This window comes from Castor canadensis, chromosome 5 (genome assembly GCF_047511655.1).
Source record: "Castor canadensis chromosome 5, mCasCan1.hap1v2, whole genome shotgun sequence".
Classification (NCBI taxonomy): Eukaryota; Metazoa; Chordata; class Mammalia; order Rodentia; family Castoridae; genus Castor; species Castor canadensis.
The window spans coordinates 158,894,476-158,921,800 of NC_133390.1; the positions used below are offsets into that span (position 1 = coordinate 158,894,476).

A 27,325-nucleotide genomic window follows, 5' to 3' on the forward strand; every position below is an offset into this window, starting at 1 on the left:
GTGATCCCCTGACAATAGGAGGTAAAAATAGCCTAGGGGCTGTGCTGGTGGAGATAAAAGAGAATTTGCCTTTTGTGTCCTGTGGCCAGGCTGGGGGGGCTGTGACACGTGGAGATTGCTGACATAGCTCTCCTCTGCTGACCTTGACAGCGGCAATAAAAGGGGTAGCACAGCTCCCTGCCCTCACAGTGGTTCTGAGGTGAGTGATCAGGGCTGGGTTGGAGCTGGAGGGCATGGAGGCAAGAGTGCCCATGGCTGGGTATAGGTCTTTCATATCTATGAAGAGGATGCTCTGATGTTTGGGGGTGTGCATTGTGTGTTGGGGGCTCACCCAGGAAGTTCCTTAGTATCAAGCCTTGTGGGTTGGAGGACCATGCCTCAGTGAAGGGCCCCTGGTTCCTCAATTTCTTCTTCACTGCCATCTTCCAGTGCCTGCTGTCTAGGACTGCCTTGAACTGCCCAGTTTTCTAGGCCCTCCTCCACCACCTCTCACCGCCATGATGGATGTGAGTGAACTTGGAGAGTCTGCCCGCTACCTCCGCCAGGGCTACCAAGAGCTGATGAAAGTACACACTATCCCATGGGATGGTAAGTGAAGGCAGAGGGAGAGGGGCACAGCCACAGAGAAGCCCTTATGGACTCCAACCAGGAGTGAGGAAGGTGACACTCCACTTGGGGCTGCAGGGATACTCTGGCCCGACAGCTTTAGCATTGGACTTTTCTCTCAGATTCTGGGGCCTGGAGACTAAAACCCCAGGGACTATGCGTACTTCATTGTATGTGAGCAAATCTTGGTTTGTCCCTCTGTAAAATGGGATAAAACTACCTACCTCCTGGAGTTGCAGTCCGTGAGAACTCAGGCTAGAACCTAAGGCCTTTGAGATGAGGCTGAGTGGCATGTTTGCAGGCAGCCTCCACCTGTCCACAAAACCTGTGCTGGACTTATTTTTAGTGCTTTCCACAGAGCCAAATCCACTGTTTATTAGAGACAGGAATAAAGATTACTATTTATGACCTGGATTGCTCATAGGACAATAATAACAATAGGCAAAGTGTGTCGGAGTTCGTAGTGTGTGCCAGGCCCAGAGCAGATGACTTGACATGCATCCTCTCAACGACCTGGGATGGTAAAGACCAGGGCCAGAGCAACTGCAGAGGTTGCACAGGGACCTATGCTCGGAAGGGCCTTGTGTTTGATTTAACACTCCACCACTACTGTCATCTTGATTTTTTCAAATGAGTTTTTTTTTTTTGGAAGTACTGGGGTTTGAACTCAGGGCCTCATGCTTGCTAGGCAGGTACTCTACCACTTAAGCCATTCCACCAGCCTTAAATAAGTTTTTAATAAGGGAACTTGAATTATTTTGCATCGCTTGTATAGACAATCCGCTCATCAAGTCACTTGACTAGCAAGTGGGAGGGCAGGCAATAGAGCCTGCGGTCTGCAGCCTGAGTCCAAGTTTTTAACCACCACAAAATCTAGGCTTCCTGAAGCTCTGGGGCCAGCTAGCCAGACAGGAAAGAGCGCAGGCCACAGTTAGGAGATCTGAGTCTTCAGTGAAATGGGGAAGGCAGATCCTTGCCACCCTCTCCCCTCCACCCGGAAAGAGTAAGGTGCCTGATATTGAGGAGCTGCTCCATTTAGAACTTGAAGATAACCTTTTGGTATTTTGTATTTGTGGGAACAGCCCAGAGAAAATGAGGGATCTCCCCCAGTTTGGAGGACAAATATGATGGAAACAAGGATCTGAACCTCTGTGTGTAACCCAGACAGACTGTTATTCCAATCAGGAGATAATCAGAGATGTCTAGGGACCCTCCAGACTGTGCCCTGAGCTTGGAAGGATCTTTACTGGGACTACTGTGTCCTGGCAGAAGGGCTTCTGGGAGGGGCACTGCTGTATGGACACAGCTTGGGAATCCACTGGACTCCAGGAGGTAACCCTGCCCCTCTCAAAGTTCGTCTGATCTTCCTACAATCCAGGAAAGAAACGGGTTTGGGTGCCTGATGAACAGGATGCCTACGTGGAGGCTGAGATCAAATCAGAGGTTACTGGCGGCAAAGTCACCGTGGAGACCAAAGACCAGAAGGTTGAATTCCCCCTTTCCTGAGATTAGCTCCTCTGTCTTTGTGGGGGGGTGCAGCATCAGGGGTATATAGAAAGGCAGACAATAGAACCTGCAGTCTGCAGCCTGATCCTGGAAGATCATGCCCCAGAGTGGGGCCCCTGGTCTTCAGGCCTGCGCCTGCGTGGGATCCGCACGCTGGATGAGCAGGGCCTGGGGAGTGTATGGGTGGGAGTGGGAGGTAAACTCAGTTGGTCCATCCCTGTCCGGCACCCTATTACTTGCCTCCTTGGCAGGTGCTGACAGTACGAGAAACCGAGCTGCAGCCCATGAACCCGCCCCGCTTCGACTTACTGGAGGACATGGCTATGATGACGCACCTCAATGAAGCGGCTGTGCTGCACAACCTACGCCAGCGTTATGCTCGCTGGATGATCTACGTAAGCCCTTAGCAGGGAGATGGGGCATGGGGTAGGGGGCAATCCCTAGGCGGGGCCAGAGGAAGAGCCAAGGAACTGCGAGGATGAGGCCTTGAGGGCCCCAGGAATGGGGTTGGGGGGATGGAGCTGAAGGGGCGAAACTGTGGTGGCAGAGGCAGACCTAGAGAAACATCCTCGGTGAATATGATAGTGGCCTAGAGGTAGGGCAGGGTGATGTTTGGTGCAATGGAGCCGGAGCCGGGGCTAGGGGCGGGCCTTGGAGGTATGGCGGCGTACTAGGAGCACAGCTGCGGCAAGGGGCGTGTCTGGAGACTCAGTTGCAGACTGTGGGGGTGGAGTCCGCATCTGGAGGCGGAGCTGGCGTCAGGAGTAAGGGTTCGGCAGGGCCAGGGCTGCCACAAAGTGTATGGCATGGCATATTAAGTGCTTCCTCTAGTACTGTTGTAGGGGTCAGGCGGTGTTGGATCTCACCTCCCCATAACCAAAACTAAAACTCTACCTGTACACCCTTACTTAGACATACTCAGGCCTCTTCTGTGTCACCATCAACCCCTACAAATGGCTCCCTGTCTACACGGCTTCTGTGGTGGCCGCCTACAAGGGAAAGCGCCGCTCTGAGTCCCCACCTCATATATACGCAGTGGCAGATAACGCCTACAATGACATGCTGCGCAGTAAGGCCGCCTCTCTTCTCATTCCCACCCAACACCCCAACCAGGTCCAGGGAAGCCTCTGTAAAGCAACCTCTTCCCTCCACTTGCACCGCCCTCCTTTCATGCTGCTGGATGCTACCACAGCCATTCTGCCTCTCCAGTCTAGAGGTCCCACCTAGTCTTTCCCATTTCTGACCCGCGTTTGGATTGTACTAGTGGCATGGGTACCCCACCTATGGCTGGTACCTCACTTTTGGCTGACTTCTGTCCCTTTCCTTTTCCTTCAGACCGAGAAAACCAGTCCATGCTGATCACGTGAGTGGGGCTCTGGGGGTGGGTTGGGAAATGCTGGCCATTTGGCAGGGAGGGGGCAAATACCCAAAGTCATTTCCCGGGATTGAGTCCAAAGTGCATAGGGCAGGGCCTTTAGCTCCTAGAGTCAGTGTCCCAACTGAAGCTCAATTAGGCCTGAGCATTTTCTCTGCCCTTATTCATGAGTGGGGGATAGAGAGGAGATGCTCAAAAATGGGAGTAAATTCCTGCTCCAATACCATCTATCCCCAGGACCTGGATCTCCCACCTTGATCCTTTGAGGTTCTAATTTTGACTCAAGGAAAGGGAGGAGATCCTTTCTTCTTCCTCCTCAGCATCCCCTCATCCTTCATCTTATCTCTGATCCTTCTTTTGTCTTCTTGGGAAAGTGGTAGATTTCTCATATATCAAGTTCATGTCTAGCCAAGCCAGTATTGACGTTTGTGTAGATATACACATACTTGTGTGCAAAAAAACATTCAGCCTGGTGATTTAGGGCAAGGGCTTTGAAACCAGATAGACCTGGATTCAAGTTCTAATGTTTCCATTTCTTGCTGTGTGCTCTTGGGCCTCTAAGCTTTACCAATGAGAACAATAAGGCACCAGTGATACTACACAGCAGGGACAGTCCTAGAACTTCTGAGGTCACTTTCCTTATTCATAAATGATAATGGTGCCTGCCTGACAAGGTTTTCTAAGGCTTAACTGAGCTAATGGAGGTAGAGTTCTTGACTTAGCACCTGGAGCTAAGCTGTGCTCAGTAAGTAGTGGCATCATCACATGTGTCATATCTCATGGGGGTTCTCTGTACTGCCTTGCTTTGTGAGAAAACATCTAGAATGTTGAACTATCCCTAGGAATTTGAATTTGGGATAATGAGTTGGGAACTGAATGGGGGGGATAAAAAAGAGGTTCTGCTTGAGGGGTGGAGTATTGGGGGCTGGGGGAGCTAGGGAAGCTAGATGGGCACTGGTGACTCATGTTTATGTCGTCCAAGCGGAGAGTCTGGGGCCGGTAAGACCGTTAACACCAAGCGAGTCATTCAGTACTTTGCCATCGTCGCTGCCCTGGGAGACGGGCCAGGCAAGAAGGCAGTAAGACTTGCCCACTTGGGCACTGATCCCCACTTCTCATTGTTTTTTTTTTTTTTCTTTCTTCTCTCCTTTTTTTTCCTTTTCTTTTTCTTCTTTTTTTAAGTCTTTTTAAAATTTTGACTCTCCAGATCCCCCAGCCCCTGCCTGAGCCTCCTACCTTGGTTGGAGACTCTGGCCTGAGCAAGGCTTGACCAGAAAAACTGGCCACCTCTGGTACTTTGTGTTTCCTGTTTCAAAAGAGTACCAAATAGGCTGCTTTTACTACAAAGTGATTGTTTTCTTGATTTTGATACACAAAGCTCCGTCACCTGATGCCAATCTTATCCACAGAGATTAATTAGCCAGAGTGGAGGGCACAGGGCCTTCTTGACAATTGTGTGACCTGTGATTTCTATAAGATCTTTGGAAATTTCCTAAATGTGGGTCTAGTGTTTTTGTTTTTAAGGTACATTTTATTCCTAGTCCAAGGGCCAACTGTTCAGAGCTCTGTGGTTGTCCCCTGGCTTCTACTCATCTATTCTAAAATGGACTGCCTTTTCTTTCCAGAAGCGCAAGCAAGGCCTCCTCCTGTACAGCCCTCACTCCTGGTTCTGTTGAGCCTTGCTTTATTCTGGGGCATTTTTCTTTTTTCTTCCCTTTTCTTTTCTTATATATATTTTTTCTTTCTTTTCTTTCTTTCTTTCTTTCTTTTTTTTTTTTTTGGTCTTTTCCTTTTTCCTCATTTGATTTTTCTTAGTTTTTGATTTTTTTTTTTTTGTTTCTCTGTTGTGGCCATTATTGTTGTTGTTGTTTTGTTTTTGCTGTTGACTTTTTGGTAGTCTTATTCTTTCCCTTGCCTATATTGTTTTCCAAACCCTTAAAAGGTCTTTGAAGATGCTGCAGAAAATTGAGTTGTTCTAGTGACAGGAAAAGGTGACAAGGAGAGGCTACAACTGGCAGGGACACAGTTTGGAAGGTCCTGGGGCAGGGGAGCACCTGGGCATAAGGAAGCCCTGATTGTGGACTCTAGGGAAGAGGGTCAGGCAAAGGAAGTGAAGAGAAGGCTGCTCACAGGATTTGGGGACTTACAAGTTGTATTGGTCACCTCCATTTGGCCCCAAATTTGGCCAAACTAGCCAGAGAGAGCCCTGCACAAAAACACTGGAGTGTGTAGGGCAATGGTTCCTGCCATTTCCCTTCTGTGTCCTTCTTCCCAAGCCATGTGTCTTGGAGGCATTTTTAAGTGTTGAGTTCCCTGGAAGTGAATAAATGAATGAATGCCACAAAGTCCCTGCTAGCATATCTATTCTTTCCAGAATCCACTCCTTTCTGCCTTTTCTTCCCAGCCTCCTAGCATCCAGGATAGGGAAGAGAAAGTGGGGAAAAAGGTTAGGAAGGGAAGAGGGATTCTGGGCTCAGTTTTTAAGTCCCTCTGGGTGAGACATAGAAGAGTTGTAAGCATGAGAGAGGCAGGATGCCTGGGTAGAGCTCGCCTACTCCTCCAGGTCACTAGACTTGCTTTGTGGCCTTGACCAGATCAGCACCCTGCTCTGACTGGGGTAAAAATATGTACCTGGCAGGGCCATTTGGATAATAGTAGGTGTACAGTGTATAATGAAGACACATCTAATCACAATAAAAACAAAGATTATATAAAAGGGGCAAAGTTAGGGTAGGAAGATTCAGAATGGGAAGAGGTTACTTTCAGCCTTAGAGCATCAGGTCTTCCTGGAAGAGGGGGAGCTTTGGCAGGGCCCAGGAGGAGAGCAGACTTTAGTAAGGAGCTTCTAGGGCTTGGGGCACTGCATGGTATGGGAAACAAAGCAATACCAGGGAGGCCAGAGAGCAGCAGGTTGAGGGAGAGAGAGGGCTGTGAGTGGGAGACTTTAGCACAGTTCCCTGTCTGAAGCCCTTGGCTAGGGCCATGGTTGCCCCCTTTCCAGCATTTCTTCTAACAGCCCTGGGAGTCGGAGCTGTGGGGAGTGGTGGAGGAGGGTGCTGCACTCACTGTTAGTAAACACTGGGTGACTAACATTCACTGTCCTTCTAACTGATGTCTGCCCTCCCCACCCCTCGCCTGCTGAGCCCTCACAGCCTCTGACATTGTTTTCCTTCTCCCCCCAGCAATTTCTGGCAACAAAAACTGGGGTAAGTGTGGGACCTATGGGAGTGGAGCAGGCAACAATTATGAAGTCCTAGGGAACTGCCCGCCCCACCCCCCTTTACAACTAGAGGGTGCATGGACTGCCCTGGCTTCCCAGTCAGTGAGTGCCAGGGCTGACAGACTCTCATCCCTGATGCCACTAGGGCACCCTTGAGGATCAAATCATTGAGGCTAACCCAGCCATGGAGGCTTTTGGCAACGCCAAGACCCTGAGGAATGACAACTCCTCCCGCTTTGTGAGTGGGTGGCTGGGGGTGGAGCATGGTCAGTAGCTGGGAGAGCCCAGGTGGTGGGAGCCTTCAGCAGTCCTGGCATCACTGACTGAGCTCCTTGACTGAGGAAAGCCCCTCTGCTGCAGGGCAAGTTCATCCGCATTCACTTTGGTCCCTCTGGGAAGCTGGCCTCTGCAGATATTGACAGCTGTGAGTTTGGGACAGGGGAGGGTGAAGTGGGAAGGAGGGATGGAGGCTGGCCTGAGCCTTTCTACTCAAACTCAGCATCTGTCAAGTCCTTTGGGTTCTGCCTGCTCTAGGCATCTTCTCCATCCTCCAGCCAGTTCATTTAGCCCACTTCACCTCTCACCAGAACATCACACTGGTCTGTGCAGGGTTTCCCAGCCTTCACTTCTTTACTTGGTCTTCCAACTGTAGTCCCCCTGATCCTAATCTGACTATATCTCATCACTGCTTAAAAACCTTCTCTAGAACTGGCCATTGGGAAGCTGAGCAAGATTTCCAGTTTTAGGCCATCCTGAGCTACATAGTAAGACACTATTTCAAAATACAACCAATGGCTGGGATCTAGCTCAGTGGTAGAGCACTTTCCCAGCATGGCACCAAAAAAGAAAAGACAAAACCAAACAACAAGAAGCTCTCAGACCTTCTCTAGATCCTGTCACTTGAAGATGGAGACACATCTCCTTGTTTGGCCAGACTTCTTGTGACTAGGCCCCTATCTGCATTCCAGTCTTTTCTTTGGCCCTTGACAGGGAAGGTCTGCCCCCTGTTCCTCCTACATCAGCTTCATGTCTACATCCAGTCTCCCTAATAGGTCACAGGCACAGAGGAGCCCCTATGCTGACTGCTCCCCACCTCATGATGCATGGCCAGATCCTGATGGATAAGCACATACACACTGGCTGACACCAACAAATAACCTAATGCACAGACACCGTGTTCACACCCCACTCATGAGGGCACACACTGACCCATCTGGCCAGAGATACACTCTAAGGTACAGACAGATGCATGACCCAGTAGTAATAAGTGCCAATGTAGACATCCTCCCAGTGCATGCTGGTCTGTGTGTGGATACAACACCTCCACACATTGTCTGCCCCTTACCATTGCCTCCCACTCCTGCACATCCTGCTTTGAGATGTGCAGGAGATAGCAGGATGGTGCCCTTCTCTACAGACCTCCTGGAGAAGTCTCGTGTGATCTTCCAGCTGCCTGGGGAGCGTAGCTACCATGTCTACTACCAGATCCTCTCAGGGAAGAAGCCAGAGCTACAGGGTGAGGGTCAGGGATGTAGGGGAGGAGTCAGAAGCTAAAGAAGCTGCCTGGCTCTTCCTGACCCCATCAGGCCAGGTCCTGGAATGCTGTTCCTTCCTGTGCTGTCTGTGACATCTCTGTACTGTCTGTGACATCCCTACTTTCCTAGAGAGTCAAAGCCAATTCTGTGCCCTCACTCCTTCCTGCAACTTCAGATTACTGCTGAGCCCTTTCCTTCTATGCCAGGGAACAGTCTTCTTGGTTCCATCATCCCACCAAGGTTATATAGCTTCTCACAGAAACCTACTTAAATAACTTCTGCCATCCTGAGACTAGAGGGTTCCAGCACCACAGAGGTCCAGTGACTGTTTCTACCTAGTTCTCTCCCTTGCAAGTCCCCCAAAGTCAGAGTATGGTTTTCCCTATATGTCAGCACCTGACTTAGGATCATAGCCAGAGAGGTGGCTATGAGCAGTGGTCTAGGGATGAGTGAGATGTAGGAATTGGGGCTTGTTTCCTCAGAGAGTCATAAAGGAATAGAAGGTCCTCAAAAAATTAAAAGATAAGGCTTGTGGAGTGGCTCAAGATGTAAGAATGCCTGCCTAGCAAGAGTGAGGTCAGGAGTTAAAACTCTAGTATCTCCAAAAAATAAATAAAATGAGCCTGGGGAATCTACCTCAGTAGTATTCACAAGGTACTAGCAGACAGAGAGAGAGAGAGAGTGAGAGAGAGACAGAGAGACAGAGACAGAGACAGGAGAGGGAAGGGGAGGGGAGAGAGGAGAGAGGAAAGGAAGGAAGGAAAGAAGGAAGGAAAGAAAGAAAGAAAGAAAAAAACAAAAAGCAGTCAGGCGTGGTAACACATGTCTATAATTCCAGCACTTGGGAGGCTGAGGCAGGAGGCTCATGAGTTTGAGGCCAGCCTGGGCTACACAGTGAGACTCTTTCGTAAATAAATAGCCATGGATATGGAGGTAGGGATCAGGTTCCAGAGAAGTCCTGGGAGGACCCTAGACTCCTGCTGGCTGGGCTTCCCCTAGGACCCACCATGCTGGGATGGGGAGGAAAAGCAGTTTGGAGAATTTCACAGCCTGACCTACCCGTTGCTGCTTTGTGTCCACAGACATGCTGCTCCTGTCTATGAACCCCTATGACTACCACTTCTGCAGCCAGGGTGTCATCACTGTGGATAACATGGATGATGGGGAGGAGCTCATCGCCACAGATGTACGGGCTGTGGTGGGCGGGTAGCTGAGCAGGGCATCTGTGATTTTAGGGGTGTGTGGAGTTGTGGGCTGGGTGGGGATCAGGGAACACTGTCAGGGGAGCAGTCCCTGGCTGGACCCTAGAGGGGCCCAGACTTCTCTGAAATCTCTATGCTTCCTACCACCCCAGCATGCCATGGACATCCTGGGCTTCAGTATGGACGAGAAGTGTGCCTGCTACAAGATCGTGGGAGCCCTCTTGCACTTTGGCAACATGAAATTCAAGCAGAAGCAGCGGGAGGAGCAGGCTGAGGCAGACGGCACTGAGAGTGAGGACCCTGACTCTGGTCTGACCTGGCCTTTACCTCTTTCACTCTGATCACCACGTCCTGTCCATGATCATTAACCCTAACTCTTGTCTCTAACCTTTGACCTCAGTCTTATCTGTTCCTGACTCCACAACTCCAGAGCCTCACTCTCCCAAGAATGATAGTGTGCAGGTCCTGAATTTGGCTGCTCCTCATCTCCCTCTCCTAACTCCAGACTGAGACAGTAGAGCCGCTGAGTGCCCACACTGTTGTCTTCTTCCTTCCTATCCACCCCATGTGTACTGCTAGGTGCTGACAAGGCTGCCTACCTGATGGGAGTCAGCAGTGGGGATCTTCTCAAAGGTCTTCTGCACCCCCGGGTTCGTGTGGGGAATGAGTATGTGACCAAGGGTCAGAGTGTGGAGCAGGTAAGCTGCTTTCAGGCTGAGGCCCACCTGGGGACAGCTGGGGCAGGGTCCCCTCCTTGCCAGGTTTCATCCCAGTCTCTCTTCACCCAGGTGGTGTTTGCTGTAGGGGCTCTGGCCAAAGCCACCTATGACCGCCTGTTCCGGTGGCTAGTGTCTCGGATCAACCAGACCTTGGATACAAAGCTGCCCAGACAGTTCTTTATTGGGGTCCTGGACATTGCCGGTTTTGAAATCTTTGAGGTGAGAATGGTCCTTAAGCTTAGGTTCTGTTCCTTCTGAGTTTTGAAGGGTATGGGATGGTGGGGGTGGGTAAACTTGGGCTCATCCCTGCTCCTCAGTGCCTGCTAAGCCAGGCACTGTCCTCTTGTAGTTTAACAGCTTTGAGCAGCTGTGCATCAACTTCACCAATGAGAAGCTGCAGCAGTTCTTTAACCAGCACATGTTCGTGCTGGAGCAGGAAGAGTACAAGCGTGAGGGAATCGACTGGGTCTTCATCGACTTTGGCCTTGACCTGCAGCCCTGCATTGACCTCATCGAGAAGGTGGGATGTGGGATGATGGCAATGCAAGGAGGAGAGCATGTGCACTTGTGTGAGCAAGCCTGTACCAGCATGGATGTAAGTGTGTGGTTGAGCACTGAAGATAAGCATGTACGTAGCTGTGACTGCGTGTCATGACTGTGACTCATGCACATGGGTTTGAGTGGGAATGTGTGTGCATAGGTGAATAGCTGTGCTGACTGGAGTTCCACGTGAACGAGTGTTGGAGAGTGGGAGTGAGCACCGTGAGCATTTCAGTACTGTGGACAGCAGCCCCTCTTGGTACACATGGTTCTGCAGTTCCTCTGGGTCCTCAGAACTGCCTTGAGCAGGGCAGAGTTTCCTGTGTCTATTTGGTTATGAAACATTACATATATTACATATTACATATATTTCCCCATTGTACAAAGAATAGAAGAAAACTGGCAAATTTGAAAAAAAAAATCCTACCACAACCTGTATCTTGCTTGACTCTTGAGTTGATTTCCTCTGAGTCCTTTGCCCTGGGCATGCATTTTCTCTATGAACACAGACTAAGTTCATACCACTTCTTCTCTGAACATGTATTGCTGAGGAAATTTGAGTATTGCTGAGGAAATTTATTTCTGAGGAAAGCAGAACAGGCCAGGCAGCAGGTGATTCTCCTATCCATGTCCTGACCACTGGGCATTTAGGTGGTTGACAGTTTTCTGCTGTAATAGGGTATCAGCACTGAAGATGGTCATTTTCCCATTTAACACATTAGGACATGGAGGTTTATCCCTATTATAACTAGTAAATGAGAGGGCCAAAATGTGGACTTGGTGGCTTTTTTTTTTTTAAACTTATCATGCACTTGTGTGTGAGTAGTGGATGTTGGGGAGGCTCCTGAGAGTGGGGATAGAGAGGCCATCTTAGGTTTGCACATCAGATAAACAAGGAGGACTGTGAACTGTGCAGAAGGGAGTTAGAAGCCAAACCACAAACTTTTCTTTCTTAGAAGGTGGGAGTAGGTCTGGTCTTAGACCCTCTGGGGAGATGGCTGGAGTTGAGGATCTGGAATGGCTTCAAGAAGAAGGTGGTCTGGGGAGCAGGGGCCCTTCCTAGCCAGGATGGGTTGGCCCTTCAAGCTTGTTCCCTGTTCTCAGCCGCTGGGCATCCTGTCCATTCTGGAAGAGGAGTGCATGTTCCCCAAAGCTTCAGATGCGAGCTTCCGTGCCAAGCTTTATGACAACCACTCAGGAAAGTCACCCAACTTTCAGCAGCCTCGGCCTGACAAGAAGCGCAAGTATCAGGCCCACTTTGAGGTGGTCCACTATGCAGGCGTGGTAGGTGTCTATTGGAATCCCAACTTCAACCATTCTCCTCTCTCCCTACTTTGGGTCCCTACCCTGGCTTAACACCTGTTTTATCTCTGTAGGTGCCTTACAGCATTGTGGGATGGCTGGAAAAAAACAAGGATCCTTTGAATGAGACTGTGGTCCCCATCTTTCAAAAGTCACAGAACAGGCTCTTGGCCACTCTTTATGAGAACTATGCAGGCTCCTGCTCTAGTGAGTACTGAGGGACAAATTCGCCATCCCAATGGGGATGTGGCATTCCCTGGAGTGACTGGGTTCTATGTCTCTACTAGCTGAGCCCCCCAAGTCTGGAGTGAAAGAGAAGCGTAAGAAGGCAGCATCGTTCCAGACAGTGTCCCAGCTGCACAAGGTGAGGCCTAGAATGGGCCCCACATGGGCCCTCATTCTCTCCAGCCTCTACCCCCTACTCTACTCCCTGCCATGTCCCCTGCGCCCTGGGCGGGCGGCCGTTAAGACTTGCAGTGATGTTTAACTCCTTTCCACGTGAACATCACAGCAAGTCTGTGCTGCTTCCCGTCCCCATGCTGCCTGGGCAGGACTTGTGGGGTTGGGGAGGGGAGAGAGTCACAAGGCCTCAGTGAGGGATGTGGTTCTGGTGTGGGAGGGGAGACTTTGAGGTGAGGATGGACAGTCACAAGGAATAAGAGTGAAAGAACAAAGGTGGTGGGCATATTTAAGCCCCTAAGTCCATTCCTCATGGGCCCAATCTACAGCATCCAATTCTGGTTCTCTGCCCCCTCTGTGCCTTCTCCCCACTCTCCCTACCCCCCAGGAGAACCTCAACAAGTTGATGACCAACCTGCGGGCCACACAGCCCCACTTTGTCCGGTGTATTGTCCCTAATGAGAACAAGACCCCAGGTAGTGTTCCCAGGGCTGGCTGCATGCGGAGGGCCACTGAAGGAAGGGAAACAGAAACTGGAAGTGGGCCCCCTCCCTCTTTGAGGTTGTCTGCACAACCTCAAAGTGAGTCCTGGGTCAGGACCTGAAGGTGTGTTCTTAGACCTTTTTCCTTTAACCCCCACCATGCCCAGGGGTCATGGATGCTTTCTTGGTGCTACACCAGCTACGCTGCAATGGAGTCCTAGAAGGTATCCGGATCTGCCGCCAAGGATTCCCCAACAGGCTGCTCTATGCCGACTTCAGGCAGCGGTGGGTAGTTCCTGCCAGCCTGGCTCCTTTTCCAGCTATACCTTTAGCTACCTTCCCCTGCCTTCAGCTCAGGGAGGGCACATGTTAGAGCCTAAGGGAGAAAGAGGTTCCAGCCCCTGGGGATGAAGCAGGGGTAGTGAGGGGCTGGGAAGGCATCTCTGGGAGATGTGGTAGCTTAGACCTGGGAGGGGCCTAAGGAAAGGCGTGAATAGGCTTGGGGTAAATACGGGAGGTAAAGTCCCCCGTGTTTTTTTTTTTCCCCTTGGGAAAAGCAAAAATTATTTAATCATAATTATGTCAAAATTACAGAAGTGTCTTTTCCCAAACACATTAGACTAGAAGGGATTACATAAAAACTGGTTTGAATTAAGTGGTAGGATCCCCCATGTTTTTATTCCAGATATAGAATAAGAAAGATAGAAAAAGTCCACAGTGATTCCCAGGTTTTGGGCCTGAGCAACTGGAGAGTTGCTAGTAGATTTATTGATATAGGCAGGGCATTTAGATTTGGAACAGATAGGGGGCTACTAATTGGAGCTCTGCTTTGAGCATGTCAAGTTGGAAATGCCTTTAGCAGACATTGTAGAAGAGAAGGGAGTGGGGTAGATTTGTTATTCTGGAGCTCAGAGGAGGACAGAGAGAATGTAGATTGGGAAGTTGAGTAAAAAGCCACATAGACTGGATTTCGTATGATACCTGGCATATAATTAACACTCTGTCACTGCCATTAGCTCTCTTTCCCCCTTCCCTTGATAGGTTTGATTTTGTCAGGCCACAAGTGTCCAAGGTTCCTTCCCCTTCCAGAAGTAACTGTGGTCAACACTGTCCTTTATACATGGATATCCATACAAATACTGTACATGTAGGCACATCACACTCTTTGTGAATTTTTTTTCATGCCACTATCAGTCTTACAGACTGCTCTTTATCAATAAGCCTAAGTCTACATCGACATTCTTTTTCTGGCTATAAAACATCCTACAGTTTAGTGAACCACGTGCTTTGTTTAACAGAGTCTTCCAGCATGACTAGAAGCCCAGTCTTAAAGAATACCTGGGGGTTGGGGTGGAGAAGTGGGTACAGCCAAATGTGACTCTGCCCAGTGTGACCAGCCACACCCAGGGTCAGCTCTTAACTCCAGTATACCTTGACCTTGGTGTGGCTAAACTGATTCTGTGTGTGGTCAGTGTCCAGGAAGCCCAGCAGCTCCCTGGACAGGCCTCTAGTGAGGGGCTGTCCTGTTTCTGGGGCTTTCCTTTCAGAGTGTGGCCCCAGCCAACCTGAGACTCATGGCTCCATACACGTCCACACACGTCCGTTTAAATGCACATGCTGGAAACCATTGCTCTGCAATTTGTGATATGGTACAGCAGGTTACCTTCTTTATAGTTTTTCCTTAAAAATTATAAAAGTAGCACATGCTTTTTGTAGAAACTACATCCTCTTTAAAGACTACTGAATGTATTTAAACACATGTGGAGGGTTTTTGGTTTTTTTTCTTTCTTTTCTTTTTCAGACAGGGTCTTACTATGTAGCTCAGGCTGGCCCAAACTCATGTTCTTCCTACCTCCACCGCCCAAGTGATGGGACTGCAGCTGTGCATCACCCCACTTGGTTCCTACCCTGAGGTTTTTGAATAGGATGTGCCCAATCTCCGTCATGCCTCCTCTGCCGCCTTGTTCAGAACGTGCTCCTCTAGAAGCTCTGCTTCTACCTTTGAGAGGCCAGGAATGAGCCCCTGCTTCTCCAGTAGTCTCTTCTGTTCTTGGCTTCCCATCCTCAGTGGCCTGTGCCTGTCCTCTCCTCACCAGCCATTCCCTGCCCTCCTAGGTACCGCATCCTGAACCCCAGTGCCATCCCAGACGACACCTTTGTGGATAGCAGAAAGGCCACAGAGAAGCTGTTGGGTTCCCTAGACATCGACCACACCCAGTACCAGTTTGGCCACACCAAGGTCGGGGCACACTGGAGTTAGTGTTGACCCTGGGTAGGGTGGTCATACTGGGCAGGGTCACATTTTGCTGCGTCCCTTCTCCTCCCCCTACAGGTGTTCTTCAAGGCTGGGCTTCTAGGCATCCTGGAGGAGCTCCGTGACCAGCGTCTGGCCAAGGTGTTGACGCTGCTGCAGGCACGGAGCCGGGGCCGCCTCATGCGCCTTGAGTACCAACGCATGCTGGGAGGCAGGTGTGTGTGGGATGAAGGATGACGAGACAGGGCAGAGCTGTGGCCACTGTCCCTTGGCTCACAGAGCCACCGGGCTCTCCAAGTCCTGTCATGTTGCCGGTTGTCCCCTGTGGCTAGTTGGAGTAAGGGTTTGTTTTGTGTCCCCAAGTCCTTAGCCTCAAAATTTGAATGAGTGCACCAACCACGTTGCTTTAGGTCATTCCAAAATCATGGTCTGATGGGATAATAATAGCATCCAATGTTTTCCAGAACCAGATACTTTATTTGCATTTTCTTGGTTAAAGTAAGAGGCAGCCCTCAGAGAGCCCTCTCTGTGAGCATACCACTCAACAGAGAGGGGCCTGAGTCAGAGAGATCCTTAATAGCTGTGAGTGTTGGGAAATGGGCCTTGGCAGTCTGACCCCAGGGCCTGGTGGCTCAACCACCCCTAGTGTCTTCAGACACTTGCAGAGGCCGCTTGGACATTTGGGGTTCGTGAATCCTACCCTGAAGACAGACCCCCTCAGCCTCCCACTCACACAGTTTCATTAGCGTGTACTCCAGAGGGGTGCTGAGAAGACAAGTGAGATGCCAGGCATGTGCTTCATAGGCTGCCAAGGCGCGGTGCTTAGTGAACCACTGGCCTCACCTTGAAGGGGCTGCACTGGGCCTGTCACAGCGACTGCCCCTCCCCAGGGACGCCCTGTTCACTATCCAGTGGAACATCCGGGCCTTCAATGCCGTAAAGAATTGGTCATGGATGAAGCTTTTCTTCAAGATGAAGCCACTGTTGCGCTCAGCACAGGCGGAGGAGGAGCTGGCGGCCCTGCGGACAGAGCTGCGGGGTTTGAGGGGGGCACTGGCCGCTGCTGAGGCCAAGCGCCAGGAGCTGGAGGAGACTCATGTCAGCGTCACCCAGGAGAAGAATGACCTGGCTTTGCAGCTGCAGGCAGTGAGTAGGGGGAAGGCGAGGGATTGCTCTTGGTGTCTGGGTATCCCTTGGCACTCCAAGAACCCCAGGTTGCTCTGAGGAAATGATACAACCAGACCCATAGCCAGGGAAGTCCTGGAATGTTCTGGGTGCTTGGGCCTTACCTGAGTCTTCCTATTCTGGAGGCATCACAAGACAGGCCTGTGGGCTCCTGTTCCTGTTCAGCCTCCCCAATTGCAATCCTTGACTGTCCATGTGTCTTAAGCTCTCATCACCACAGTCATGCTGAAGCTAAGAGGAACCCCATCCCCTTCTTACTGCCCTTGAAACAGACCTTTGCTCCCATCTCTGGTTAGAGGTCACAGGTGGTAGTACCAGAGTCATAACTCTGTTATGAGGGCAGGAAGGTTCCAGAAGCTCCTCAAATCCACAGAGCCAATTATCCTTTCTTCAGCACAGATTTTGAGTATTACCTATGTGCAAGCCCCAGGCTAATGTTGCTGAGGCATTGGTGGGGACACAGAAATGACCCTGAGGTCATAAAACCTACCCATTAGTGCAGGAGGCTATGTAGCCAGGCAGCAAGGAAACAAAAACTACCCACTTCCGGCTAGCCCCTGAGAGCTACGTTGTGGTGTGCAGGGCTGTGCATGCCAGTGTCGTCCACCTGTCCTTCAGAGGGCCTGAAGCCCAGCACACAGGAGCGGGCAATGGACTTCTCTCCTAGACTTCTTCCTTAGGCCTCCCTCTGGGTTGCCCCTAATCTGTCTAATGTTATCTTCTTAATGGTACCATTTCTGCCCTGTGTATCCCTGTCCGAGCCTTTCAGGGCTTAGAGCAGCAGGTCAAGGCATTGGTCCCCAAGGCCCACCAAGTGTGAGCATCACACCATGGCATGGGCAAACATAGAGTTTCTTCTCCAGTGTGAGGCCTGGTGTGCCTCAGTTGACCTTTCCTTGACTTGGCCCCTCTCCCTGTCCCCTCCAGGAGCAGGACAACTTGGCAGATGCTGAGGAACGTTGCCACTTGCTGATCAAGTCCAAGGTGCAGCTTGAGGCAAAGGTGAAGGAGCTGAATGAGCGGCTGGAGGATGAGGAGGAAGTGAATGCAGACTTGGCAGCCCGCAGGCGCAAGCTGGAGGACGAATGCACAGAGCTTAAGAAGGACATAGATGACCTGGAACTGACACTGGCCAAGGCTGAGAAAGAAAAGCAAGCCACCGAGAACAAGGTGTGGGCTGGGCCTGCTCTGGGGTATGGCCCAAGTCCAGGGACCAGCTTTGGGGCCAGGCAGCTGCAAGTCCCCCTCCTGGTTCTGCTGGGCTATATAACCTAGGGAAAGTCCTTGCTACTAGTGGGCCTCAAAGTTCTCATTTCTCAAATGAAGTTAGCACACTTGTCTTGTTAAGGTGGCTAAAGATTCAGTGGCTTTTGATAAGTATGTACCACAGGGCCTCACACATAGGAGGTGCTCAGCAAATACGAGCAATTACCATCCACCCTGGACTGCAAGCACAGCACTGGCAGTATTGATTGCATCATACTGGAGGGGAGGATGAGGCTGGGGATGGTAGGTTGCTTGTTCAGGTTCTCACAGATGCTTAGAACTAGACCAGGACTAGGAAATAGCTACCTGTAATGCCTGTTGACGCCACAAGTGGCTGACATTCACTGATCTCTTACTCTGGGCCAGGCACTGTGCTCTGGGCTGTGAGCCTTTGCCTGTGAATTCATCCCTCACGTAAAAGCAGTAGAGGCTTACAGTGGAGCTGACCTGCCTGTGTCCCACAGTTGGAAGGGGGTGGTGGCTGCTCAGCCCATAGTGTGGGGGAGGGATGTTCATGTGTTGGCCCTGACTCTGGTACAGGTGAAGAACTTGACAGAGGAGATGGCCACACTGGATGAATCAGTGGCTCGGCTGACCAAGGAAAAGAAGGCATTGCAGGAGGCCCATCAGCAGGCCCTGGGTGACCTGCAGGCAGAGGAGGACCGCGTGAGTGCACTGGCCAAGGCCAAACTCCGGCTGGAGCAGCAGGTGGAGGACGTGAGTTGGGGCTGCTCAGGGGGCTGTGAGGGTGGTAGACAGCTGGTGGCAGCTCCAGGCTGAGCCCTGTTCTGCTCCACAGCTGGAGTGCTCCCTGGAGCAGGAGAAAAAGCTGCGCATGGACACAGAGCGGGCCAAGCGCAAGCTTGAGGGTGACCTAAAGCTGACACAGGAGGCAGTGACAGATACCACCCAGGACAAGCAGCAGCTGGAAGAGAAGCTCAAGAAGTAGGTGTGGGGTGTGGTATGGCCTCCACAGCCAAGTCCTCCTTCCCTTCTGGATTCTATCAGTCCAGGGAGGGACACTGAGAGATGAGGGGGTGGGTCACTAGGACAGGGGGAGTGTCCTGCTCTCCCTGGAATGAGCAGCAGGTGCATAGGAGTGAGGTTACTTAGGGCCTCAGGAAAGGGGGCTTGGGGATCCTGGGAGGTGGACGGCAGTTAGGGCCTGGGATGGCTCATCACACCCTGTACTCCTAGAAAAGACTCAGAGCTGAGTCAGCTGAACCTTCGGGTAGAAGATGAGCAGCTCCTCGGGGCCCAGCTGCAGAAAAAGATCAAGGAGTTGCAGGTGCGTGGGGAATGGGGTTGGGCAGGCCAGGTCCAGGTCAGAGGTCCACTGAGCTGGCTGAAGCACCATCCACTTGCCCACCCAGGCGCGGGCAGAGGAGCTGGAGGAGGAGCTGGAGGCTGAGCGGGCAGCCCGGGCTCGTGTGGAAAAGCAGAGGGTAGAGGCAGCGCGGGAGCTGGAGGAGCTGAGTGAGCGGCTGGAGGAAGCAGGTGGTGCATCGGCTGGGCAGAGGGAGGGCTGCCGCAAGCGGGAGGCTGAGCTGGGCCGGCTGCGGCGGGAGCTGGAAGAGGCAGCCCTGCGGCATGAGGCGACTGTAGCTGCCCTGCGACGCAAGCAGGCAGATGGTGCAACTGAGCTGGGGGAGCAGGTGGACAGCCTGCAGCGAGTTCGGCAAAAGCTGGAAAAGGAAAAGAGTGAGCTGCGCATGGAGGTGGACGATCTGGGTGCCAGTGTGGAGACTCTGGCCCGAGGCAAGGTGTCTGCTTCTTTCCTGAACTGACCTCTGACCCCTCCTGACCCCTCCCTCTGACCTCTGATCACACTGTGCCAATACTAACCCCATAGCAGCATCCCATTAACTGGCATCCAACTCCCAGCCCCTTTCTAGTCCTAACCCTGACTCCTAAACTATTCCCTAGCTCCAGATCATCTTGACTCAGCATCCAATTCTAACCTCAAGTCCCTTGACCCAACAATGGTGTAATCCAGCCCTTGATTCTGACATAACACCTTGTCCTGACTCTGTGCCTGTCCTAAGCCCCAGTACCCAAACTTGACCCCTGACCACTGCCTGTACCAGATCTGGTATCCTAACACTCTACTGAGTTGGCTTTGGGATGGACTCAGCCTCTTATTTCTGAGGCCCCTGGTAAAGCTATGAGCCCAGCCCTGAACCTGATCTTTTTGATTCCTGGGGTCTAATTTTCTAGTTCCTGATCCCAGGTCCCAGTTTTTGACTAGCAGCCCTAGAGCTTGTCCTCTAATGCACAAACTTTTCTTGACCCCCTGACTCTGGGCCCCAGGCCAGTGCAGAGAAGCTGTGCCGGGCCTATGAGGATCAACTAAGCGAGGCCAAGATCAAGGTGGAGGAGCTGCAACGGCAGCTGGCAGACGCAAGCACCCAGCGAGGGAGGCTGCAAACTGAGAATGGTAAAGCCAGGGCTCAGTTGGGTCACACCTGGGTAGGCGCTGCCTCTCATGGACCTGACTTGCCTGCTGGCCCCTTCATCTGCAGGGGAGTTGGGCCGCCTGTTAGAAGAGAAGGAGTCTTTGATCAGCCAGCTGAGTCGTGGGAAGGCCTCAGCTGCCCAGAGCCTGGAGGAACTGCGGAGGCAGCTGGAGGAGGAGAGCAAGGTGGGCTGGCACTAGTGACTGTGGGCAGGTGAGCACTGTGGCCATTGGCCTGGACCCATGCTGAGGTCACTGGTGTCCCTGCAGGCCAAGAGTGCGTTGGCCCATGCTGTGCAGGCTTTGAGGCATGACTGTGACCTCCTGCGGGAGCAGCATGAGGAGGAGGCTGAGGCCCAGGCTGAGCTGCAGCGGCTGCTGTCCAAGGCCAATGCTGAGGTAGCACAGTGGAGGAGCAAGTACGAAGCAGATGCCATCCAGAGGACTGAGGAACTGGAGGAGGCCAAGTGAGTGGCTGGGAGCCAGGCCATCACCACGAGATGTTTACACCTATGCCTTTGTGCCCTGTGGGGGGGAGGAGGTGAGGGTTGATGCTGCAGGTTCTCCTGCTGGCTCCACTCCTTTCACAGTCCACACCCTCTGGTTTATGGCTCAGGAAGAAGCTGGCTCTGCGGCTACAGGAGGCAGAGGAAGGTGTAGAGGCTGCAAATGCTAAGTGCTCATCATTGGAGAAAGCCAAGCTGCGACTGCAAACAGAGTCAGAGGATGTGACTCTGGAGCTGGAGCGGGCAACCTCAGCAGCAGCTGCACTGGACAAGAAGCAGCGGCACTTAGAGAGGGCTCTGGAGGAGCGAAGGCGACAGGAGGAGGAGACACAGCGGGAGCTGGAGGCGGCACAGAGGGAGGCCCGTGGCCTGGGCACGGAGCTCTTCCGACTGAGGCACAGCCATGAGGAGGCCCTGGAGGCCCTGGAGACACTCAAGCGGGAGAACAAGAATCTGCAGGGTAGGATTTGGGGTCTGGAGCACCTAGGGTTGCCCTGAAATTAGGACTAAAGTAAGTGACCTGAGTCAGGGCACAAGCAATGAGAGTGGCCCCTCAGCAACTTTTCTACTCTATAGAAGAGATCAGCGACCTCACAGACCAGGTCAGCCTCAGTGGGAAGAGTATCCAGGAATTGGAGAAAGCCAAGAAAGCACTAGAAGGGGAGAAGAGCGAGCTCCAAGCTGCACTAGAGGAGGCAGAGGTCAGAGCTGACTAAAGGGGTGGGTGGGGTGGGTACTGACCCACAGCTCCCTGAACTCTCTGCTCCATCCTCACTTCATACTACCTGTTGTGTGTTCCCAGGGGGCCCTGGAGCTGGAGGAGACTAAGACTCTGCGGATCCAACTGGAGTTGTCCCAGATTAAGGCAGAAGTAGACCGGAAGCTGGCGGAGAAGGATGAGGAGTGCACTAACCTGAGGTCTGTGCAAAGCAGCGTTGCTATGCCCATAGTGGCACACAGGCACAGACAGTTTGTCACATGGCTTTCTCGGCTGAGGTGGCTGTCCCCATTTTAGAGATGAACCTCCATGAGGCTAAAGGACACACAGTGGGACAGCCTGTCTCTGGCCTCACTCTTGTCTGTGAACTTACTCTGATGGGCAACAGCCAGCCACGGGAGCGCTAAAGCTGGGGTGATTCAATTGTTCCCCAAATGGGTTCCTGTCTCCAGCAGTCTGTGGGCGTTTGTGGCTGGTGGTGTGAAGAGTGAAGGACCAGGAGAAGCCAACTCCTTTCTGGGAATGGGACCAGAGTGCCTGTGGCACTACCTTCTCACAGGCCAAGCTGACCCTTCATTCTGCTCTCTCACAGGCGCAACCACCAGCGAGCAGTGGAGTCCCTGCAGGCCTCTCTGGATGCAGAGACCCGGGCCCGCAATGAGGCACTGCGGCTCAAGAAGAAGATGGAGGGTGACCTCAATGATCTAGAGCTGCAGCTGGGCCATGCCACCCGCCAGGCCATGGAGGCACAGGCAGCCACACGGCTGCTCCAGGCCCAATTGAAGGAGGAGCAGGCAGGACGTGATGAGGAGCAGCGGCTGGCTGCTGAGCTCCGTGAGCAGGCACAGGCCCTGGAGCGCAGGGCTGCATTGCTGGCTGCTGAGCTGGAAGAGCTGCGGGCTGCCCTTGAACAGGGCGAGCGCAGCCGGCGGCTGGCGGAGCAGGAGCTGTTGGAGGCCACAGAGCGCCTCAACCTCCTGCATTCACAGGTGGGGCAGGGTAAGGGTGTATTCAGGGATGGGGGGCAGAGGCTTGCTGGCCAGCTAAGGCTCTGCTTCTCTCCAGAACACTGGCCTCTTGAACCAAAAAAAGAAGCTGGAGGTAGACTTGGCCCAGCTGAGTGGGGAGATGGAGGAGGCTGCTCAGGAGAGGCGGGAAGCTGAGGAGAAGGCCAAGAAGGCCATCACTGATGTGAGGCTGGGCTAGGGCTGTGTATGTGTGCACACAGAACCAAAAGGGACTTCCCTGAGGCCTGTTCTCTCCCGATCATGCCAATTCCTTTCCCACAGGCAGCCATGATGGCTGAGGAGCTGAAGAAGGAGCAGGACACCAGTGCACACCTGGAACGGATGAAGAAGACTCTGGAACAGACGGTGCGGGAGCTGCAGGCACGCCTGGAAGAGGCAGAACAGGCTGCCCTCCGGGGTGGGAAGAAGCAGGTGCAGAAGTTGGAGGCCAAGGTGTGTGTGGTTGTGGCTCTGCCAGTTCTTCCCCAGCCAGGCTGCTGGCGGCTGGGACAGCAGGCCCACCCTCTGGCTGTCTGCAGGTGCGGGAGCTGGAGGCTGAGCTTGATGCAGAACAGAAGAAGCATGCTGAGGCCCTCAAGGGTGTGCGCAAACATGAGCGCAGGGTCAAGGAGCTTGCGTACCAGGTGTGTACTGGAGTCCATCCTGGGGAGGGTGAAGGGAAGAGCCCTGGAACTGGCCCAGTCTAGAAAAACCCAGAATCCCTTTTGCTTGCCTAGGCCGAGGAGGACAGGAAGAACCTTGCTCGCATGCAGGACCTGGTGGACAAGCTGCAGAGCAAGGTCAAGAGCTACAAGCGTCAGTTTGAGGAGGCGGTAAGCACAAGGGTCTGGATGCCTGGGAATGGTCAGGATGCCAGGGGAAAACCACTTGCAGCTGTGGCTGGGTGAGGCATCAGCAAGCAGACTGCCCTAAAGGGCCGCAGCCCCATCCTCTGAGCCCCAGCAGAAAAAAGAAGTCCCTAAAAGCTCTAGAAGAGAGAAGCTCCTTCCTTGTCCCATGTACTTTCTCCTGGCCAGGCCTGGGATGACCTCCGATGGGCAGGTTGGCACTCAGGCACCTCTTAAAGGATTCATTTCCTTCTTCCTGCTGTGTGTTCTGGTGAGGGGTGAGGCTGGTGGGAGGAAGAGTGGAGAACCAGGAGAAGATAGCTCTCTTCTGGGGATGGGACCAGAGCAACCATTTCAATTTCTAAAGAGGAACCAAGTCCCTGTTTGTGTCCCCAGGAGCAGCAAGCCAGCACCAATCTGGCCAAATATCGCAAGGCCCAGCATGAGTTGGATGATGCAGAGGAGCGGGCAGATATGGCAGAGACCCAGGCCAATAAGCTGCGAGCACGGACCCGGGATGCCTTAGGCCCCAAGGTGAAGGGTTTAGAAGGGCACCGACTTCCATATAGGGTGCATGTTGTGGGGGGACAGGCGATGCAGCTCACTCAGCCTCCCTTACCTCTTAGCACAAGGAGTGACAGCTTGAGTCGCATGCCCCTGAACGCTGAAGAGGGATATCCGCTGTGATCCTGTGGTCTCTTCATCCTCACCTGCTGCCACTCTGCCCTCCCCAAGCCTGGAACACCCTGAATAAACATCATGTCTGCAGCAACAGATGGTGTCCTTCTCATTTCTTGAGGTTCCAAGGGAGAGGGGAACACACAGTCCCACGGACAAAGTCAGGTCCACATCAGTCATTTAAAATAAAGTTCTTTAATAGTCTCCATTTAATTGGTTTATTTGCTGTTAATAAATTGGCAACACAGGAGGGGCCAAAGATGAGCTCCCAGCCAGGCTCCTGTGTCTGGGCTCAGGCAGGAGATGCTGCCCTGGAGGCAGAGCAGGCATGGCCACTCAGTGCCCCAAGGGATGAAGAGAGAAGGCCCCTCACTTCTGGGGGAACCCCCAGGGATGAACGCAGTGGCCAATGAGCGAACAGAACCAGAGGAGCTAAAGGGGGAGGAGGGAGGAGGGGAGGAGGGGAGGAGGGAGGAGGGAGGAGGAGGAGGGAGGAGGAGGGAGAAGGGGAGGAGGGAGGAGGAGGAGGGAGGAGAGATGGGCAGGCCTGAGGGAAGGCAGCATTCTGCACCCCTGCCCGGGGCTCAGGAGCCTGTGCCTGGGCCCAGAGACTAGGGAGGCTCAGCTCACAGATAGGGGCCACTTCTTCCTCCCCCCCCAGGACGGACAGCCAAAAGACCGGGCAGGAGCTCAGACAGAGCTATTTTCCTAAGTCTCTTTCCGTTGAACGGTCCAGAGCCCCAAAATTCTGAGGGAAGGGTGGCACACTGCCCCGTTCACATCAGGGGATGATGAGGGAACGAAACCCCCCAATGTCCTGGGCCCTCAGACTCGGGATGATGAGGGAACGAAACCCCCCAATGTCCTGGGCCCTCAGACTCGGGATGAGAGCCTCCAGGATGTTTCTCCCACTGAGTCTGTACCTGAAGACCTGGGGCAGGTAGAGATCAGAAGGGAGGCAGGGAGGGATGGAAACGGGCAGGGCGTGTGGCACATGTACCCACGCTCACCCGCAATGGCCCTGGCCCGGCAGCCTCCCGTGGCCTGGCCCAAGATCACTCCTCAGTGAAGTCCCTGTCTATGTCCATGTAGGGCTCCTCGATATAGCTGACCAGGGCAGAAGGTGACTGACGGTCTGGGTTTAACAGGATGGACACTGTCTCCTTCCAGTATGAGAAGCTGATACAGGAGCTCTGGGTAAAAAGAGAGGAGCTGGGGGGAGTGGTGGTGCCTGGAGGACCCAGGTCAAGCCTGACTGGCACTCCACAGGATGGGGAGGGCCTTGGTAAGGGGACAAAGAGAAGCCTTCCCACTGCTCAGGTAAGGTCCATATACCCTGGATGCCCCTAGAATGAAGGGTCTTAGAATTGCATGCATACTGACTACCCACCACCCATTTGGGGTGGGGGACTCACATTCTCCAGGCAGGTGCTGTCCTTGTCCTTGTGCAGGTAATGCTGCTGCCAAAAGCGCAGCAGGTTGTGGAAGTTGTTGAGCAGGAAACCAGGATACTTCTTGCTGTGTTCCATCCGCTGCAAGAGCCGCAGGTATAAAGGCAGCCTCTCTTTCCGCCGGGCCAGCATCAGGATCACCAAGCTAGTGTTGAGACAGCTGACATTCTCCTGCAAAGCCATAGGCAGCCTGGCTGGGTACATGCCAGCAGGCCCATGGCCACTGGGCAGGCTGGGGCCTGGCAAGGTCCTGGGATAATCCATGGGTCACCTATTCACTGAGCTGCCCCATACACAAATATCCCCTATTTCATACAACCAAAGGCTGGGTGCACATGTTAGGTGCAGTTATCTCCCATTAGAACTTTCATGTTTCACTAGATTGAGCCTCAGGAGCAAAGTCTCTGTCTTGTTCACCAAGCATCTCCTGTCCAGGGCCTAGCTTCCTGACACGTTTTGCTAGATAACAAAATGAGAGACCCACCTCTGAGAGGTACTTAGGATTCCCCTTTTGGAAAAGGGTGTGAAACTGGAAGAAGGGAAGGCTGCCAGTTATTCTGTGAAGAAGTTGGGGAAACTCTCAGGTCCAATTCCATAGCCCAGCCCAGCTGGAGGATGAGGATGTAGAACATGGGGGAAGAGCACTAGACCGGGAGTCAGAATAATGTAGTGCCAATCTCCACTATGCCCCAACTTAAGTTTGTGATCTTAAAAGACTTGCTACCTCACCTTAGGCCTCAACTGTAAACTGGGGCCACTGGGCAAAGCCTTTGGAAAAGATGTACTTTTAGAATTGGGGGAGGAGGGGTATGGGGACACAGACACAGACATGCTGGGCTTCAGGACAAGGGAGATGGGTTTTTCAGCCCACTGTCTTCTATTTCCCATCAGCTGGGCCATCTCACCTGGGTCAGTGTCTGCACGTGGATGATGTTGATGAGGCGGAAGAGGAAGGACATCTGTGTGGGAACCTGGGATATATAGGCAAGCAGGCGGCACTCCGATAGGACCTCAGCCACTGTGGAGGGAGAGGGGTGTAGCAGTGAGATCAAACTCAGTGTGATTGGGCCCCTTTGACTATGGTAGGGTCCCCCTTGGGCTTTGACTCTGCAGCTGGGGCCTGTCATTGTCAAAACAACTATGATAAAAGCTGCTGCAGCAGGAATAATCTTCAACTGTTCTGTCACCAGGCTAAGCCAAGCCTGTGTTCTCAGAGCCTCTATGCTCAGGGAGCAGCCCTCCTGGCACCAGACCCCGGCTCCTCTGTATTACACACACAGTACTCCTGTAAGGAAGACAGACCCAGTGCTCATTAAGAAACACAGTGAAAGTAGTTCAAGGCACTTTCTAGAGCTCCTAACACAACTGATTTCCCACACAGCTCTTTTGTCTATCAGTGCCCACTGATGGGGTCACAGTGCACAGGAGGACTGAAGAAATAGCTTCCACATTTTCAGGGAGTAAGTAGGGCAACTGCTAACTATACCAAAGTACATGTGGCCAGTTCCTGAAACAGACCTTTATGGCAGAAATAGGAGGCAAATGGTTAAATTACTAAATGAAAAGGATGCTTCTTGCTGTTAATGACAATGACTATGAAAAGGGATAATTGACTTTTTTGGAGTTCACAAACATGAGAATCTGCTGGATGTCACAGACCCTCTTTAGAGAAAAAAAGCACATGTGCACACACATGTACATGGAAGTGTACACACAATTCTAGGCAAGGTCATACAACTCCACCTCAAGTACACATACACCCCCCAAGTACCTAGGAAGACAGACAATTCATTCCAGGCAATCCCAGTGCAGAAGACGAAGGTGGCTTTTTGCATTTTCTTAGTGATAATGGCTTTTTTCCTTTACCAAATGTTGTAGATACTCATTAAACGAAGCATGAACAATAGTGAAAAGTCAACACAGTTAAGCAAATCAGCCAAGACCACCCACCTGACACCAGACACATAGGCCTCTGGGCTGCTACTCCAGCCATTTCCATCTCCAGGAAATGGCTGACATCAGTACAGTCACACTGTGCCCACTTCCCTTGGCATTCCTGTCCTTTTCTCAC

At 52.5% G+C, this 27,325-nt stretch overlaps 2 protein-coding genes across 8 annotated transcripts in view; one reads left to right on the forward strand and one right to left on the reverse strand.

The window, feature by feature from the left end:
* The first annotated feature begins 482 nt into the window (after positions 1-482).
* Myh7b (myosin heavy chain 7B) lies at positions 483-23,899 on the forward strand. Of its 5 annotated transcripts, XM_020177787.2 has the most exons (41): positions 483-588; positions 1,985-2,091; positions 2,364-2,507; positions 3,025-3,181; positions 3,448-3,475; positions 4,470-4,566; positions 6,670-6,693; positions 6,853-6,945; positions 7,068-7,131; positions 8,125-8,223; positions 9,325-9,428; positions 9,597-9,735; positions 10,024-10,142; positions 10,233-10,382; positions 10,513-10,683; positions 11,808-11,987; positions 12,080-12,212; positions 12,293-12,369; positions 12,793-12,880; positions 13,054-13,171; positions 15,002-15,125; positions 15,219-15,355; positions 16,031-16,286; positions 17,253-17,495; positions 18,132-18,308; positions 18,391-18,536; positions 18,789-18,879; positions 18,965-19,354; positions 19,902-20,028; positions 20,114-20,232; positions 20,317-20,513; positions 20,663-21,012; positions 21,129-21,253; positions 21,355-21,470; positions 21,863-22,259; positions 22,336-22,461; positions 22,560-22,730; positions 22,817-22,921; positions 23,015-23,110; positions 23,522-23,659; positions 23,752-23,899. In XM_020177787.2, the coding sequence occupies exons 1-41, from the start codon at positions 498-500 to the stop codon at positions 23,761-23,763; spliced, it is 5,826 nt and encodes a 1,941-aa protein (XP_020033376.1). In that variant the 5' UTR covers positions 483-497; the 3' UTR covers positions 23,764-23,899. The 5 variants fall into 5 exon arrangements, with proteins under 5 accessions (XP_020033376.1, XP_073930708.1, XP_020033370.1 ...); XM_074074607.1 differs by lacking the exons at positions 483-588; positions 1,985-2,091; positions 3,025-3,181; positions 4,470-4,566 and having other exon boundaries at positions 2,422-2,507; XM_020177781.2 differs by lacking the exons at positions 483-588; positions 1,985-2,091; positions 2,364-2,507; positions 4,470-4,566 and having other exon boundaries at positions 3,102-3,181.
* Positions 23,900-23,982: 83 nt separating this feature from the next.
* The window catches only part of Trpc4ap (transient receptor potential cation channel subfamily C member 4 associated protein), a 94,750-nt gene continuing 91,407 nt past the window's right edge, over positions 23,983-27,325 (reverse strand). Inside the window, exons 17-20 of one of the 3 annotated variants that reach the window (XM_020177788.2) lie at positions 26,160-26,272; positions 25,219-25,425; positions 24,814-24,996; positions 23,983-24,235 (exon numbers count right to left, since the gene is read on the reverse strand). In XM_020177788.2, the coding sequence (XP_020033377.1) occupies positions 24,859-24,996; positions 25,219-25,425; positions 26,160-26,272 (458 nt within the window). In that variant the 3' untranslated portion in view covers positions 23,983-24,235; positions 24,814-24,858. Of the gene's footprint in view, positions 24,236-24,271; positions 24,997-25,218; positions 25,426-26,159; positions 26,273-27,325 lie in introns of those variants that run through there. The other 2 variants (XM_020177790.2, XM_020177789.2) reach the window with 2 other exon arrangements.

What these genes read in the sequence shown, in the direction of transcription:
- Myh7b (XM_020177787.2), top strand. Translation starts at nt 498, where the DNA reads ATGATGGATGTGAGTGAACTTGGAGAGTCTGCCCGCTACCTCCGCCAG. An exon ending in TGAGGCAGACGGCACTGAGA is followed by an intron (nt 9,736 to 10,023) that starts GTGAGGACCCTG and finishes GTGTACTGCTAG; the next exon opens with GTGCTGACAAGGCTGCCTAC. An exon ending in ACCAGTTTGGCCACACCAAG is followed by an intron (nt 15,126 to 15,218) that starts GTCGGGGCACAC and finishes CTCCCCCTACAG; the next exon opens with GTGTTCTTCAAGGCTGGGCT.